This window comes from Nannobrachium achirus, assembly GCF_963921795.1.
Source record: "Nannobrachium achirus genome assembly, chromosome: 22".
NCBI classification, from domain to species: Eukaryota; Metazoa; Chordata; class Actinopteri; order Myctophiformes; family Myctophidae; genus Nannobrachium; species Nannobrachium achirus.
In genome coordinates, this window is record NC_137829.1 from 34,008,138 (window position 1) to 34,025,698 (window position 17,561).

The window sequence follows — 17,561 nt, forward strand, 5'->3', positions numbered from 1 at the left end:
ATCTCTCTTTCGGGTCTCGACCTGAAAGGTTCGGGAACCACTGCTGTAAGTCAGTGGTTCTCAACCTGTGGGTTGGGACCAAATTATTTGGGGGGTCCCCAGATGAACTTAATGTCCAAAATAGTTTTCCTCACTCAACCATCAACAAACCAACATAAAGTTTAAGTGTATAGGGGGTTTATGCACATTTCTAAAGTGACAATGTAAGGACTTTTTAATACCTCTAAAATTATAAATTAAACATTGGTCAAATTGTCAAATATTTGAGGCAGAAATTGTGAAAATAGCAGATCTACATGCTCACAACGCCTTGCAACGCAAGGCATTGTGAGCATGTAGATCTGCTCTTTTCACAATAGAACCGTGTTCTAAGGTTGAGAACCACTGCTGTCCTGATTGAATGAAATTGGTATCCCGGCCTGAAAATGCATTTTCTGTTTACTAAAGAGCTGGAGGGAAGTGGAGACCCTGGCTCTGTCACTGAACAAACACTCATGTAATAATAACGATTACAATCAGAATATGGAGCTACTTAACTCTTATCTGAACAAAAACATAACAGTGCCATAGCATGCTTACGGCCCCTTTAATTGAACGTTAACCAATTCCCTATCTGGGAAAGAATTTGCCCGGCACTGTGTCAACATGGCACCGGCTGCGATAAGAATTTGGGGCCGTGGGTTATTGGCAGACGTCTCCGTGGTGATGTGTGTGTAATAACGCAGCAAGGAACGCCCGGTGGATTCACTCCCATCACGTCCATCCATCATATGTGTCAGTGACAGGCCGGGGGGGCCTTCAGGACACACTGCTGATGGATTGAAAACAGTGTTTCCCAGACTATGAGTCCCGGGACCCATTTTTATGGGGAAATATGTATTTATTATTATAGTTAATGATATTAAAAATATATATATATATCCATAAATTACATAACATAAAAAATAGTGAACTTGTAGATTGGCTATTTTCACTATTAAATAGCGTTTAAGTGGTTAATTTAAAATGTGTTTTTGAAAGTTTAGGTCCAGTTTCTCTTTTGGATCTCGAGCTTACCAGTCACTTACAGTAACAGTGATTTAAACAAAGCACTGTTTTTACCAAACACTGGGTCGGGAGTCGGGACCCATGTGTGGGTCGCGGACACATTTTATGGGTCCCTTAATTTTTTGGTTTCCTACATTTTGCTTTTAATTATTATTTCAAAACACTGAAAAAAGCAAAATATTTCATGATTATTATTATTATTTTTTTCGAAGCAATTTCATGAATAAATTAAAAAGAGATTCCATGATTTTGAAAACAAATGTTTCAGAAGTAGTGAAAATAGTCCTCTTTTAGGTCACAGGCTAAAAAGTTTGGGAACCACTGATTTAAAGCATCCATCCATCCATCCATCCATCTTAGCTTACACAATTTCCACTTTGCAGTCGGAACCACCGAAAATGTTATGAACAAAGAATAAGCTAGATATGATGAAGACTATCTAGTTTGCTGCTTAGCAGAGATGGAAAACATTTTAAAAATATATAAATGAAGATATTCTTAAATACATTTAGGTGAATGGAAACGACAAACAGATGACAGCTTCCTGTTGCAAACTTTTCCGCAGTTACAGACTCTCTCTAGCGTTGGAAGATCGTTGAAGAGATGATTATTTTATACTTTAGCTATTGAAAAATAGCAGATATACAAGCTCACTGCAAGCTTGTACATCTGCTATTTTTGAAAAGTCGTGAATGTGTGCAAATCTTTGAATACATTTATTTTTCAAGCGAACATTTGTAACTCAAATTTTGCTTCTGGGGGGGTCCCTGGAACTAAATATTTTGAGATGGGGGGGTCCGTGGCCAAATACATATAATTTTGGGGGTCCTTCACGTGAAAACGTTTTAGCACCACTGACATAGAAACAGTTTTTTTCAAAAAACATTAGAAGGATTAGAAATATTCAAAGACTTGCACAAATTTTCAACATAAAAAAAAAAATAGCAGATATACAAGCTGGCAGCGCAGCACTCGGTGCCGCGCTGTGAGCTTGTATATCTGCTATTTTTCAATAGTTAAAGCACTCTCTGTGATCATTTAACTTAACTACTATTTAACTACAAACTCCTACACGCTTGGACACACATTCCGAATGGATGTACGGTATTAACACTGAGGAGTTTACTGTGTAATTTCCAAGTCCTAAATACCATACAAGGAAGCAGGGCGCTGCACAATGAATGGAGAATAACCGTAAATCGTGATTGTATGCTTCACAATTATGTAATCGCGACACTTGCCAATTAATTCGAACACCTTGTTTGGTCAGTTGTTCCCTTGTTTCCTCACCAACGTTGAACCCATTTAGGCCTAGAATTATTCAATGCTTTAACTATTTATTGACTATCAAGATTTCTCATGAAATAGCAGATCTACAAGCTCACAGCGCAGCAACATCAAGTCTTTGAATATATCTTTTTAAAAGTGAGTTTTTGTAACTCAAATAATTGCTTCTGGGTGGTCCCTGGTACAACATATTATGAGATGGGGGTCCGCGGCCAAATACATGTCATTTTGGGGGTCCTTGACATGAAAAAGATTGAAACCACTGATTTAGAAGAGGGATTTAGAAGACATTTATAGAATCGGGTCAAAAATATTCAAAGACTTGCTCAAATGTTTCACGATTTTTCAAAAATAGCAGATCTACAAGCTCGCAGCGCGGCACTCGGTGCCGCGCTATGAGCTTGTATATCTGCTATTTTTTTTATAGTTAAAGCAAATCTAAATCATTTAAAAAATGTTACTAAATAGTGAAAACAGACGATCTACAAGCACAACGCCTCGCACCGAGGTGTTGTGTGCTTGTAGATCTGCTGTTTTCACTACTTTTGTGTGACAGCCTTGTCTGATGAAGCAGGGCTTTACTTTGCGAAAAAACGTAGAAATTTGAAACTTGGAGATACGAGGTTTCTGCCCGACAACGACGATATAGAACTCTATGTGAGGTTATTTTTTGGAGAACAAAAAACGTACCCACTCAATCCCAGTTCAACATCCGCCCCCTATTCCCATATGCATTATTATAGAACACAAATTGTGAGCTTATAGATCTGCTATTTGTGGTACGTTACACACCCACACACACACAACTAAGTATAACTCGGGCTTGAGGAAGATTGCATATCTCTCCCATCCATCACCATCAATTCCACAATGACACAATGGAAACTCTCTCTTCCCCTCTCTCTTTCTCCCTGCCAAGGCTTGTCTCAGCTTGCGGAGGTTCTCCAAGGTTCTCCTGTCCCCCGTACGTACAGACACTGGGGTGGAAACACCTCAGCGGATAGGCGTTTGATACTGTACCTGCTGTTGCCGTTTTAACAGCGTGGAAACCTTGTCCAAAAACGCGTCACGATGTGATGCGTTGTGAGCTTGAAGATCGGCTATTTTCAAATAACCAAAGGAATAAAATAGGGCTAAAGTATTTAAAATAGGGCTAAAGTGCTTAATGTGTTTTATAATATTATAATGTGTAACTAGTTGCGGTGTAACGATACATTGTAATATCGATTCGATACATATCACGATACATGGTTGACGATGCGATACATGGACGATATTGGTTCATTCATGGTGATACGATACGATTCGATTAAATGATTTAAAATCGATATAGTAACTATTTAGCAACAAAATTAAATCTGTGTGAAAGGTGTAGATAGCACAGGTTTTTAAGGGAAACATGTATTATTATGGATATAAATACGTAATACACAGTGATTATCTGCCAAATACATGGACAATTGTATATTGACAAACCTGCACCTTGACATGAACCCAGAGATTACACACATTTATCGATAGACCAGTGTAGCTATATGGAAAGGAAAAGTAATTAAACCCCTCCTTTTAATTTTTTCATTTAAAAATGCTAAATACAATGCACAAGTAGGTAGTATCGATACAATCGATTCTTTGCACTGCCGATTCGATACGATACAAAATAAAACGATTCGATTCGATTTTAGCTGTTTTCATTTCGATATACTTCGATTTTTTAAGTTAAAAACGATATTTCGATACAGTTACTATATCGTTACACCCCTAGTAACTAGTAACTAAAGTTGTCAAATAAATGTAGGGGAGTAAAAGTACAATATTTAGATCAGAGATGTAGTGGAGTAGAAGTAAAAGTATTGGAAATTGGAAATACTCAAGTAAAGTACAAATACCTGAAAGTTGTACTTAAGTACAGTACTTAAGTAAATCTACTTAGCTACTTTACATCACTGGAAAATAGCAGATCTACAAGCACTGTATCTGCTTGTAGATCGGCTGTTTTCACTAGTTTTTGTGAGACAGTCTTGTGTGATGAAGCAGGGCTTTCATTTACGAAAGAACATGCTATTTTGAAAGTGGGAGATACGAGGTTTCCACCCGACGATGACCAAATGATATGAGGCCAATAAATGGGCCACTCCTCGGACGCATGGAAACCTCCCCTTGTAGTCAGGTGTCAGGGCTTCAAAGAGTAACAATGACAAGATCCTCTCCTATAAATTAGCTAGCTATATGGTACAGTGAGGCTTTCCCCTCTCTCCACCCCCTGCCAGTTCCTGTACATGCTCATGTATTAAACCTGATTGAAGCAGCAGTTAAAATAACAAAACCAGGAGCAGGTTTGATTCAGAGAGTCTGGAATCAAGCTGACATCTGTTTTTCTTTCATTTTTCTTTTTTTTTTACTGTCTCAATACTGTAATTGGGATGGGGCGTGCGCAAGTTGCACACGCGCACGTGCGGACGGCGGCAGCGGTGCACGTTGCAGATCGTGTTTCACCTGGCGTGCCTTTCTCTGAATGGGGGAGGAGGGACTGTGGGAAGTTGTGGTGAAGGTGATGGTTGGCTGTTGGGGTCAGGGAGTTCGTGTTCGTGTGATGGGTCCCTTTTACACAGGGAAGCAAATCTTTACCCCTGGCAATGTTGGAGACACACTTTGCACACTGAGCTACAGAGAGTGGAACCCTTTAAGGCTAAGTTCACTGATTGCGACCGAAGGTCACAGTTTACCATGAGAAATGTCACAGCTTGTCTGCGTGTAGACATAGAGCCGTGTGTGTACACATTTTTACAGTCTATGGGTCGGTTCCCTTGACACATCACTGTGACATCACAGGTGATATCACAGGTGACATCACCTATGTAAAAGTCCATATATGGGTATTCCCCAGAATCCCTTTTATGCCCATTTATGAAGATCCCTGATGTCATCGATATATATCACTGGCCAGATGGCTAAGACATGGCCCATATCTGTGTGGCTGGTTCAGATAGGGATCTCCATGTATGGGCATAAAATGTATTGTATGTTGTGATGTCATGGGAATCACTCTAACAGAATCCCTTTTATGCCCATACTGTACAGTATATGGAGATCACTGATGTCATCAATATTAAGCCCATATCAAACAGGACTTCATATGGGAATGTCCATATATGGAGGAAGACAGCCCATATCTGTGCGGCTGGTTCAGACAAGGATCTCCATGTATGGGCACAAAAGGGACGTACTATACAGTACATGGATCTCCATTATGGGTAACTGGTCCGATATAGCCTACATCACTGACCAGATGGCCAAGAATTGGCGTGTCGCCCTGAGGCGTCTTACTAGTTCTAGAGTAGTGGTCCTTGAGGGGGTTCCAGGTGGTCCCCAGCTAAATGATGGAGAGTAACCAAATGGACCCTCCCTTATAGATATTTAACTCCTTTTTTACAGTTACATTATTGTTGAAACACCTGTATTACTTATGTACAAGAAGTCTACACAATTAGAGAATGTAGAAGAATTAGTTATTTTGGTCAGTGTTTGCCTATTATCTCTCATATGTTACCACATCAATACAGCATGGAATTGTGGACAAAATGTTATCCACTGATAACAAAATACTCCAAGCTTTGGGTCAGAGAGGAGCCTACATCTCATCAAATGGTGGCCAGAGGCTCAAATGCCAAATAAATAATGGACCTTGATATGAAAAAGGTCGAAAACCACTGTTCTAGTGGGAAAATGGGAGCTCGCCGCTTCTGCCCACTAAAGCTAATATTCTATAAGCAGGGATGTACAGTACAAGGAATGTCAGAGGCAAATAGTATACAGGTCTAAAATCACCCTTTAATCCTGGCAGTTATGAGCCATACTCCCCAGTTGCACACTGACCTTCCCAATGAAAGGAACAACACAATGCTCTCTTCAGGGGTGTCACACCAATTTCTGGGCCCTGGGTACAAGGATTCACTCACATTTTGTGCTTTAACTATTGAAAAATAGCAGATATAAAAGCTCACAGCGCGGCACCAAGTGCCACGCTGCAAGCTTGTAGATCTGCTATTTTTGAAAAATCGTGAAAATTCTGAATATTTCAAATCCTTCTAAGGTTTTTTGAAAAACCTAAGTTTCTATGTCAGTGGTGCTTAAACCTTTTCACGTGAAGGACCCCCAAAATGATATGTATTTGGCCACGGACCCCCATCTCGGAACCCCCCCCCCCCCCCCCCCCTCCTTGTGACGCCCCTGCGTCTGTACTTTGAAGCAATAAGAAACTGGCGCTGTCTCTGTGACGCGAGCAGGGAGGGACAAGAGCATGATTATAACTTTATAACTACAGTGGTGCCGGTGGTGGAAAAACTACTCTCATTTTAATACTGCAGTATAGAAATACTCTGTTACAAGTAAAAGTCCGGAATTCAAAATGTACTCAAGTAAAATTACAAAAGTATTGGCATCAAAATATAGCACCAAAAGTAAAAGTACCAAATGTTTGACAATAGCAGATCTACAAGCTCACAATGCATCTCATCGCGACGCGCTGTGAGCTTGTAGATCGGCAATTTTCAAACAGCCAAGGTATAAAAGAGGGTTTAATTTAATGTATGTTAACTATGTTTCATAATATAATCATTTATATCTGCAAAGTAACTAGTAACTTAAGTTTTTAAAAGCACAATATCTGGATCTGAGATTGAGATGTAGTAGAAGTAAAAGTATGGAAATTGGAAATACTCAAGTAAAGTAGGAATACCTCAAAATTGTACTTAAGTACAGTACTTAAGTATATCTACTTGGTTACCTTACACCACTGACTACAGCAAATGTGTCGACTACTTTGTCTTAGAGATGGGACCATAATCGATATTATCGTTTATCGCGATAAAAAACACTTGCGATAATCGTATCGTGGAGATTTAATTTATCGTCCTCCGACATGCAATGGGATCAATTCACCTTTTATTTGCCGAGCTGCATATCCGGTACCACTTAAACCCTCCGTAATTGATAAAAGGTACTTATAATATACGTACTTGATACAGTCTTTTTTTCACTCTCTATCAAATGTCTTTGCCAAAAAATAGCCGATCTACAAGCTCACAATGTGTCGCAATGCGGTGTGTTGTGAGCTTGTAGATCGGCAATTTTTTGCCAAATGTTCCGCCCCAGGATAATGGATTTTGATTATCACGATAATATCGTAAATCGCAATTTCTTTTGTCACAATAATCGTGATATGAAATTTTCATATCGTCCCATCCCTACTTTGCCTGCGCTCCTTTCTGTGCAGTCGCCAAGGATCATTCCTCTCCTGCCTGACAGAGGCTACGCTTGGCAACGAGCGCCTCTTGATGTAAAACAAATCTGTCCTTATCATATAAACCAGATGCAGCCCCGTTCCAGACATCAAGTCAGCACTTTCTTATGTCACTCAAGGGATGGAGGGCTTGGATGCAGCGTTGCTTACAGAGGAATCAGTGATGGCCGTCATTACAGTGTGCGTAGTAAGGAGAAGATTCATTTAGCAGATGACTGGTCTCCTGATCTGATAATCATCTCAAAATGCTAATCTCTAGGGGTGTAACGATAGATTTTAACAACGATACAATACACATCATGATACATGGTTGATGATACGATACATGAACGATATTGGTTCATTTATGGCGATACGATACGATTCGAGTCAATGAAAATCGATATAGTAACTATTTAGCAAAGAAGTTAAATCTCTGTAAAACGTGTACTTACTATGGAAGTAAACGCTATGATTATCTAGCAAATACACGGACATTATATTTCAAAACATATGGACAAACCCACCTTGACATGAACACAGAGATTACACACATTTATCGATAGACCAAGAGTAGCTATATGGAATGGAAAGGTAATTAGACCCCTCTTTTTCATTTTCCCTCTTAAAATTGCCAAATACAAGGCACAAGTACAGAAATACTTAGTTTCCATACAATCAATTATTTGCATTGCAAAAATATTCGATACCGATTACCGCATTTTAAAACAATACGATACAAAGCCAAAACGATACGATATTTTGCTTTTGCAAACAGTATAGTAGATCATTGCAAATTAAAATCGTTTTTTTGATTCAGTTACTATATCGTTGCACCCCTACTAATCTCAATGTGTGTGTCGTCCACGATCAGCTGTTGGAATCTCTAGAAACCTTTTTTTCTTCCCCATGTCTTGTGATCTCTGGATTTATATGGTACATTTGAAGGCATCTGCCTGAATGCCAGAAAGATGTTTCAAGCCAATCTGATGGGAAGCTGACCTAACAGTACTTATGTTCGTGTGACTATAGGGCTGTCACGATTATGACATTTTACATGACGATTAATTGTCACTCAAATAATTGCGATTAATGATTTAATTGTGTTTTTGTCGTTGACAATTACATTTCTGTTTGGCTTTTAGGCTTTGAAGTGGCACATGATAGATATGACACATAACCTAAATAAAAGAAATTACTTGACATATTTGACAATTTTAAACTCAAAAAAGAACATTGATAGTGGAAATAGCTCACAACGCGCTGCGATGCGACACGTTGTGAGCTTGTAGATCTGCTATTCCCACTATTTTTTACTTTAAAAAAACATATATGAACATTGTTCAACATGGAAACGATTATGACGATTATGAAAAATAATCGCGTTTATGTCAAATAATTGCGATTAGACGATTATGTAATAATTGTGACAGCCCTACTGTACATGTGACATCAATATTAAAGGATCTAATTCCTAAAGAAGACATGTTGGGGGAGAGGAAACACCCCAGCCAACGGAAGGTAGAGTTATTGGTTCAACACAGGAAATGTAAAAAAAGAAATCCTAAAAATACTAATGTGGTATTGTTTCATACCGGGACAGGTTTCGGGGGTCCCCTCTCCTCGTAGCCAGTACCACTTCCTTCCCCTGAAACCTGGAACGACAAAAGGAAAGAGAGAGAGAGAGAGAGATTTATTGTATAAAAAACAGTGATATTTGTGTGGGTTTTACAAACGTGGGTGAAGTGATGGGCATATAAGGGGCACATTCAAGTATCTGACAATGTGTTATGTTGTTCTAAAAACATATTTTTGAATAGTTTGGAAAGTTTGAAAATAGTTTGAAAAGTTAATATTTTGGACATACAGTAGCTGGTTTTTGCCCAGCAGCAGAGATACAAAGTCAAAATCTTGCACATGTTTGTACATACAGTATAAAGCCATTCAGAAGCATAAACACAGTACTCGCTTATGGCAGAGCAAACCGTTTATCCACTGAAAAACACAATTCCCAGCGCACAGCCCAGCACTCATGGGGTTAACACAGGCAGGTCGTCCACTGAGAACATAACTACAATAAAGGCTGAAACAGCTGTGAATGAGGAAATCATTGGCGATGAAAGGCCACACATCCCGCAGTGGGAGCCTGTCATTTGCACCTGGGGTTTGTTTTTCCCCCATTTAATCCAAACAACATCTAAAAAGACGTGATAAAACACATAGTAAAATCTAACCTTGTTTTTTTAGTTTTTCTTTTTTTGTGTGTGTGTGTGTCTGTCTGTGTTCTTGCTCACAAGCTAGCTGAGCATCTGCTGGGGCCAATGTTTTGTTGATGTGGATGTACACTAATAACAGTTAAGCACTGACCGGCTGCAATGGGACACCTGTGTTTGTGTACGGGTGGTCGGTTACAGTAGGTCACCTATGTTTGTGTGTGTGTGTGTGGGGGGGGGGGGGGGGGGGTATATAGGTTAGTGGTGTAAAGGTTGCCCTCAAGATGTAATCTGGTGCAGGTTCAGGAGCAGAAGTATAGTTTTAGTTTGAAGAGTTTTCGTCTCAAATTCTGTGCCATTCATCCTAAATACTAGGGCATTCACCAAATATTCGAATATTCAAATATCAAAGTCACTATTCGACATTGTTCACCAAAGTCGAATATTCACTTTTTTTTTTTTTTTTTTTATAGTTTTCTATTTAAAAAAAAAAATATATATATTTCTTCATGGTTTATAAAGCTTGGCTAGATAGGAAGTCATAAGAATGAGTTGTCAATGCCCCTGGTGGATGAATTTGTTAATGCTCTATACCAGGGGTTCTCAATTTTTTTTAGGCCGTGACCCCCAAAATAAACATATTTCAACTGGGGTCCCCACCCTGACAAGCACTTGGAATTGTAGGTATTTTGTTTAATGTGACTCGGTTCCACAGATAAATATTGTGAAAATAGCAGATCTACATGCTCACAACGCCTCGCAACGCGAGGCGTTGTGAGCATGTAGATCGGCTATTTTCACAATGTTCGCCTCTTGCTCTCCTGTCGAATATTCGACTATTCGAATACTTTGAGGTCGAATAATTCGAATACTAAAAATCACTATTTGTGAATGGCCTACTGAATGCTACAGTAGCTCCTGATACTGCATCAATATGTATCCAAATTAAGGCTGGGCAATATATATCGAAAATTGACCTACCGGTATATCGAGGTATCAACATGCAAGGTATACATATCGATGAGGACGGCTTGAAATGAGTTATTGGTGTATGTGTCAAATTAATTAATAGACATGCATGCAATAGATATGCATGCATGTAGGATATGCAAAAAAGCAGTCCATCTGTAACCAGTTGTGGTTATTTCAATAAAACCATTGTTGGAAAATGGCATTTAATTTCTTTATTCTATGTGTACTGTGCAATGTGCATGCATGGATATGCTATTCATTATCTGGGTGAGGCAGGCAGTGAGAAAACATTAAAAACAATATAATGCAATTGTTTTGACTAGTATTGTGAGTAATATCGATATCGATATTAACAACGTTTTCCTAATATCGCCTAGCCTTAATCCAAATGACAGATTCCTGTATAGTATTAGTGAATCATTATATAATTCAATTGTGCATATTCAAATTCAAATGTTATGTTGTTATGTATGTCAAAATGACATACTGTATCAGGTTTCAGGTCTCTTCACCTTTTTGAAGTTCAATTGCATTCCCAGGCTATTTCTATACTATCTATGAAGTGTTGTCTGTGTCTCTTACAGTAACTGCAGTGAGAGGTACCACTGTTCAGCTGAACAATCCCAGCATAGTGTATATGTCAGCTGTTAACTTGGTACTTAGGGTCAAATGTAAGGCTACTGTCTACTGTGTTGCCTGAGGACCCCAAGGGGTGTGCACCTGACCCCCTCCTTTTCTCCCTCTACACCAGTGATTCCCAAGTGGGCCGGGGCTCACTGGAGGGCCGTGAGAGTATAAGAAGTGGCCCCCCCAAAATGATAATTATGACATTGATATAAAAAATGATAATTATGACATTGATTGATTGAAAAGTAATGTGAATAAAAATGTCAAGGTTTTGTTTTTATTTTGGACGGGAAGCCCATTTTGTAATAACTATACCTTTCAAAACGGGAACCCCTTTTGGGGTTATTGTTGCAAACAGTATATAGCAACATAATGTTTTTGTAATTTTTTAATAAATATTTGTTTTTTTTAGACAACGTAGGTCAGGATTTAGATGGCGTTTTTCGAATCGGCCTCAGTCTTAAATGGGTTAAAATCTTGTGAAAATCATTGTGATATTGAAAATCCTTTGTCTCTTGTCTTAGGAATGCAACAAAAACAAAAAAATATCATTGAACTCAAGTTCAATGGCATGAGTAATCAATAGAAAAAAAGTCATTTTGGGGGTGAACTACTCCTTTAAGATCTGCTATTTTCGCAGAATGTTCGCCTATCATGCCCAGACAAGCATCTCTACGGTTCATGTGGTTAATCACAGATATTTGGGGGGATTACAGTTTCCTCACTCACCACGTCAGAGTCGTCTTCGTCGTCTTCACAGTGTCGCTGTGCGGCGCGAGGGTTGCCCACCACTCTCAGCTCGGAGATCCGTCCCTGCAAACACACCCAAAATTAGACACCAGTGGGCAGTGTGGAAAAAGTACTCACATGTTTATTTAGGCCTGAACACATTATGACGCAATATTTTATGCTTTAAATATAAAAAAATAGCAGATATACAAGCTCACGGCGCGGCACCGAGTGCCGCGCTGCGAGCTTGTAGATCTGCTATTTTTGAAAAATCGTGAAAATTAGTCTTTTGAATCCTTCTAAGATTTTTTTCACTTAACTGGAGCTCAGTTCTGTTCTTGAGAGACTACTATGTCACTGGTGCTCAAACCTTTTCATGTGTGATATTTAAAATGATATTTATTTGGCCACGGACCCCCATTTCAAAATATCTAGTTCCAGGGACCCCCCAGAAGCAAAATTTGAGTTCCAAACGTTCGCTTTGAAAATAAATATATTCAAAGATTTGCACACATTTTCACGACTTTTTCAAAAATAGCAGATCTACAAGCTCGCAGCGCGGCACTCGGTGCCGCGCTGTGAGCTTGTATATCTGCTATTTTTCACTGGTTAAAGCATTCAATAATTCTAGGCCTAAATGGGTTAAGTGAAAGTATCAATACTGCAGTGTAGAAATACTCTGTTAGGGTACGGTCACACCAAAGTACCTATAGAGAGTGGGTTCCTCATTCCGCCAAAGCATTTCAATGGGAATGGAGTGGTTTCCTGCCAGTAGAGGATTTCTGGGAAAACCACTCCATTCCCATGGAAATGCATTGGCAGAATGGGGAATCCACTCTCATAGGTAGTTTGGTGTGACCGTACCCTTAGGGTGCCCACACACCAAAATACCTAGAGTGGAATCTGCCAATGCATTTCAATAAGAATGGAGCGTTTTTTTGCCAATAGAGGATTTCTGCAAAAAAACACTCCATTCTCATTGAAATGCATTGGCGGATTCCACTCTAGGTATTTTGGTGTGAGGGCACCCTTACAAGTGAAAGTCCGGAATTCAAAATGTGCTTGAGTAGAAGTACTAAAGCAGGGGTCCTCAATAGGCGGACCGCGGTCCATGTCCGGACCGCGAGGCACCGCCGACCGGACCCAGGACGAATTATAGTAAAAAAAAAAAAGAAAAAAAAAGTGGAAAAATATCTCCACGTTTTCGTTTCCACTTCTCGTTGTATTCATTCGCTTTCATTGCATGCGCTGAGTGTGTGAGAGAGAGAGACAACGACGCGCTGATTGGCTGATGCCGGGCAACAGAGTATTATGGGCTGGCATCTCTGACAACGATGCGCTGATAGGCTGTTGCCACAGACCGCGGAAGTTTTCGGAGCAGCAGCAACTAACCTCGCCTACCAGGCTTTCTCAGCAGCAACAGCAGTAGCTTCATCCACCAACAACGCAACTAGTTATAAATCAGTGGGGTTTCATTCACGCAAAACATCATCAACGTGAATACGTTTGCAGGATTGTAATCTTATCTCCAGAGACCAGAGTTTGTCTCGACGTGCCACGGCTCGACGGCCCGTGACGGCTGCCTCTCTTTCTGCATGGATGTTGTTCTCCCATGGTTCTCCCCACCGGGGGAAATGGATGTGCTGTGTGGCAGCGCGCCGCATCCAGTTGGCGTTACCGTGCGGCACTTAACGTGCGTCGATACCGCGACGCTGCACAGCCGTCCGCGTTCAGTGTGTGCTCCCCTGTCTCTGACGCGCGACACCTTGTTTTCATATCGATATTCACGTTGCGACACAAGCATAAATTATTCGTAGATTATCCCAGTTTGTTAAAATAAACCAGAGCACTAGCGCAAAATATCTCTGCTCCAGAACATTCTGTTCTCCCTGCTTTAATGGGTTGTTTCTCTTCAATCAAGTAAAGCCCCCAAATGATTTTGGAGGAGTCCCCAGCCCAGATGACAGTGAAGTCATATTTTAAGGACCCTTTTAATAAAGAAATAAACGGGAAAAGACCATTACTGCACGAACAAACTACAAAAAAAACAACACATCAGCCATTGTAAAAAATAAAAATAAGAAAGTGATCCCTAATTATGTAAGATGAACAATAATGAGGGCAAGTGGCCATGACCTGAGGGCAAGTAGAACATGACCTGTACTTTCCAGACGGACAAGTGCCTCTGAGACCATGGTGTCAACCCCTGGTTGGTACTTTTTTGTATCTTAGCCTACTATTTAAGATTGACCGACATAATAAAAATAAGCGAATATATATATATATATTTAAATATATATATATATATTAATTGTTTTATTTTTTCCCCGGACCCGGACCTGTTTCAAAAAAATATTTGTGGACCTTCAAGATTTGTATTTGAGGACCCCTGTACTAAAGTATTGGCATCAAAATGTACTTAAAGTACCAAAGGTAGAAAGTTCTCATTATGCAGAATGTCCCATTTCAGGTTTTCGAATGTTCAAACATCTTTTGAAAATAGCAGATCTACAAGCTCTACGAGCTCAGATCTACAAGCTTGTAGATTGTCTAGAATTTGGAAATACTCAAGTAAAGAACAAATACCTCAAAATTGTACTTCCTGTAAGTACAGTACTTAAGTAAATCTACTTAGTTACTTTACACCACTGCCAGTGGGTGGGCTGGGAAATAAATAGTTACAGCATTGGGGATCGTACACTTGCACAAAAACACGCACACGCTCGACACAACAAAACAGTTGTCAAATGAGGACATTTCATGTTGTGTCTGCGCTGCTGGCTTGTCCTTGTTCGTGTATACTGTATGTGTGCACACACACACACACTCACAAACGCACGCACACACACACACACACACACACGCACGCACGCACACACACAGTGCTCGCTTACATTAGTCTAAACATTCTACACACACATAAACACAGACCGATCTCTGTGAACTGTCCCGCTGCCAGCCTCCCTGCAACGTGGGAACGCTTGTTAGGGAATCCCCACCTTTACACCAAATCAGAGGGGCTATTGATACGTAGCAGACTGAATAATGAGCCCGCCGCTTTAGAAACGACACTATCTTATCACTATCTCTGCTCTCTCACAGCCTCCCAACACACGCAGGAAGAGACTTGTTCAGTGGCGTCCATTAACGCTACAGTATCTCTACAACAATCAACATACCATTAGCTTGACACCAAAAGAGTGATTGTTCCTACTTTCAAGATGATGAATTATGCTACTGTCTCATGTTGGCTCCGTAGGCCAAGTTATTGTGGTGAGATAGCTTTCAAATAGACTTTTGAAGAAGTTGTGAGTGACCTGCTGTTACCTAAAGCAGGGGTCTTCAAGGTTTTCAGGCCATGGACCCCTTAGTTGAGAGAGAGATGAAGCAGGGACCCCCACAACCTTTTTACAGATTCCATATTGTTTCGTTTGACAGTACGATCACCAGTGTATTTTGGATTCATGTCAATTTGTGTTTTCAGATATTTAACCACTTGAACCGTCAATACTTTGAAAACTTGACCTTTCACTCTGTACTTAGTCTGCTCTTTTTTCCCCCTCTATTTATGCCGAAAATAGCCGATCTACAAGCTCACAACGCCTCGCGCAGCTTGTATCGGCTATTTTTGGCTAGAGTTCTCAGAATATGGACACTGACTAGGGTTCAACTGGTTAATAATGAAAAAGGGGAAAAAAAGTTTCAAGTTTCACAAAGATTTGGAGGACCCCCTATAGTAACTCTGAGGACCCCCTAGGGGTCCCGGACCCCCTGTTGAAGACCTTTGACCTAAAGAGTTCCAAACCTTGTCTTTGCACAAGCTGTTAAAAGTTTAATGAGTTACTGTGTTGCATTTTTTTCTTTTCCCTGCAGAAAGGGCTGCTTTAAAAGGGCTGCCTTATTCCGTTTTTACGACATTGGCTGTACCCTCATACAAAATATCTACTACTAAACAAACCAAATCCCCAAGTGTAATGTCTTGCATTATAAATTCATAACATAAATATTTAGAGGCTTTCTGGAGTTTTATTTGATTAGGAGGATGAACATTCACAAGACCCCCCATAGTTGTGAGCCAGACAGAGGTCACCTAATTACACATGGACCCTTGAGCCGAGCCCTGATCCTCGTGTCAAGGTTAAGCTCCATGTTTTTTCATAAATGCTGTGTCTCACGGTACAGTAGCGAACAGAGAGTGGATTGCATAATCATTCACTTTATATTTGTATATGACTTTTCATAACAGTATAAAGTGCTTGGCAGACAACAGTAGAAGCTTCAGCTATCTTTAATATGTACACCCCCCACCAAAAAATATTACAGCTAACTGGGGGAAAGTTCTGTCTCTTAACGTAAAACCTCTTAACATAATTTGATCTTGTTAAAGATCACAGCGGTGTTTCTCAAAGTGGGGTCTGGAGGATCCTTGAGGGGATTTCAGGGGGTCCCCAGCAAATGAGAAATAGTTTAAACACGTTTCCTATTCCATTCTATTAAAGTGGAAGTGTGGAATAATTATTTTCAAAGTTTTCTCTTACGGGGGTCACTGGCACAGATTATTGTCAAATGGGGGGTCACACTTATGCTTCGTATGAGCAATTTGGGTGGTCCACTGTGTTACAGTGGCCTTTAACTGTGAGGGTGAAAATAATTGGTATCATTTTCCATTTACACCAATACAAAATCTGGTTTACTGTAAACCCATGAAAAAACATCACAATTAATTCAAAGCATGGCATGCAGCAGTAGGGATGGGACGATATGCGATATTATCGTTTATCGTGATAAATATAATCGTATCGTGGAGATTTCATTTATCGTGATATCGTCCTCTGTCATGCACTGGGATCAATTCACTTTTTTTTTTTTTGGAAATGGGGAGAGAGATGGGGAATGACATGCGGCAAAGGTCGTCCGGATCGGGAATCGAACCGGCGACGCCAGCAGGCATCATAGCCTAGTATGTGGTATGCGCCTTGACCACTAGGCCAGCGGGCGCCCCCGATACGGTCTTTTTTTGCTCTATTAAATGTATTTGCCAAAAAATAGCCGATCTACAAGTGTACAAGTGTACTACAAATGTTCCGGATAATGGATTTTGATTATCACGGTAATATCATGAATCGCGATTTATTTTGTCACAATAATCGTGATATGAAATTTTTCCCTGGTCAGCAGCCTTTTATTTCTGTCCAAAGACGCATACATAAAGAACGACAGAGCTTTGTCTTATCGGCAACAGAAAAATAAACCCCTCTGCATCTGTACGTTTCCTTAGTATGCCTGTTCTATATCACTCCATCAAAGCTTCATTCACGATAAGGACTTCACCCCGGGGGGAAGTGGCTTGTGCTTTCACAAAACTCCAAGAATGAGGCAATTATCAAGTCTGGAGTTTTAAGTAT

General features: G+C 40.1%; 1 protein-coding gene across 1 annotated transcript in view; it reads right to left on the reverse strand.

Moving 5' to 3' along the window:
• The window catches only part of LOC308308094 (collagen alpha-1(XVIII) chain-like), a gene marked incomplete at both ends in the record, with an annotated part of 96,334 nt that overhangs the window by 51,095 nt on the left and 27,678 nt on the right, over window positions 1-17,561 (reverse strand). Inside the window, one exon of the mRNA XM_080753463.1 lies at window positions 12,157-12,240. Coding sequence (XP_080609589.1) covers window positions 12,157-12,240 — 84 coding nt within the window. The remainder of the gene's footprint in view (window positions 1-12,156; window positions 12,241-17,561) is intronic.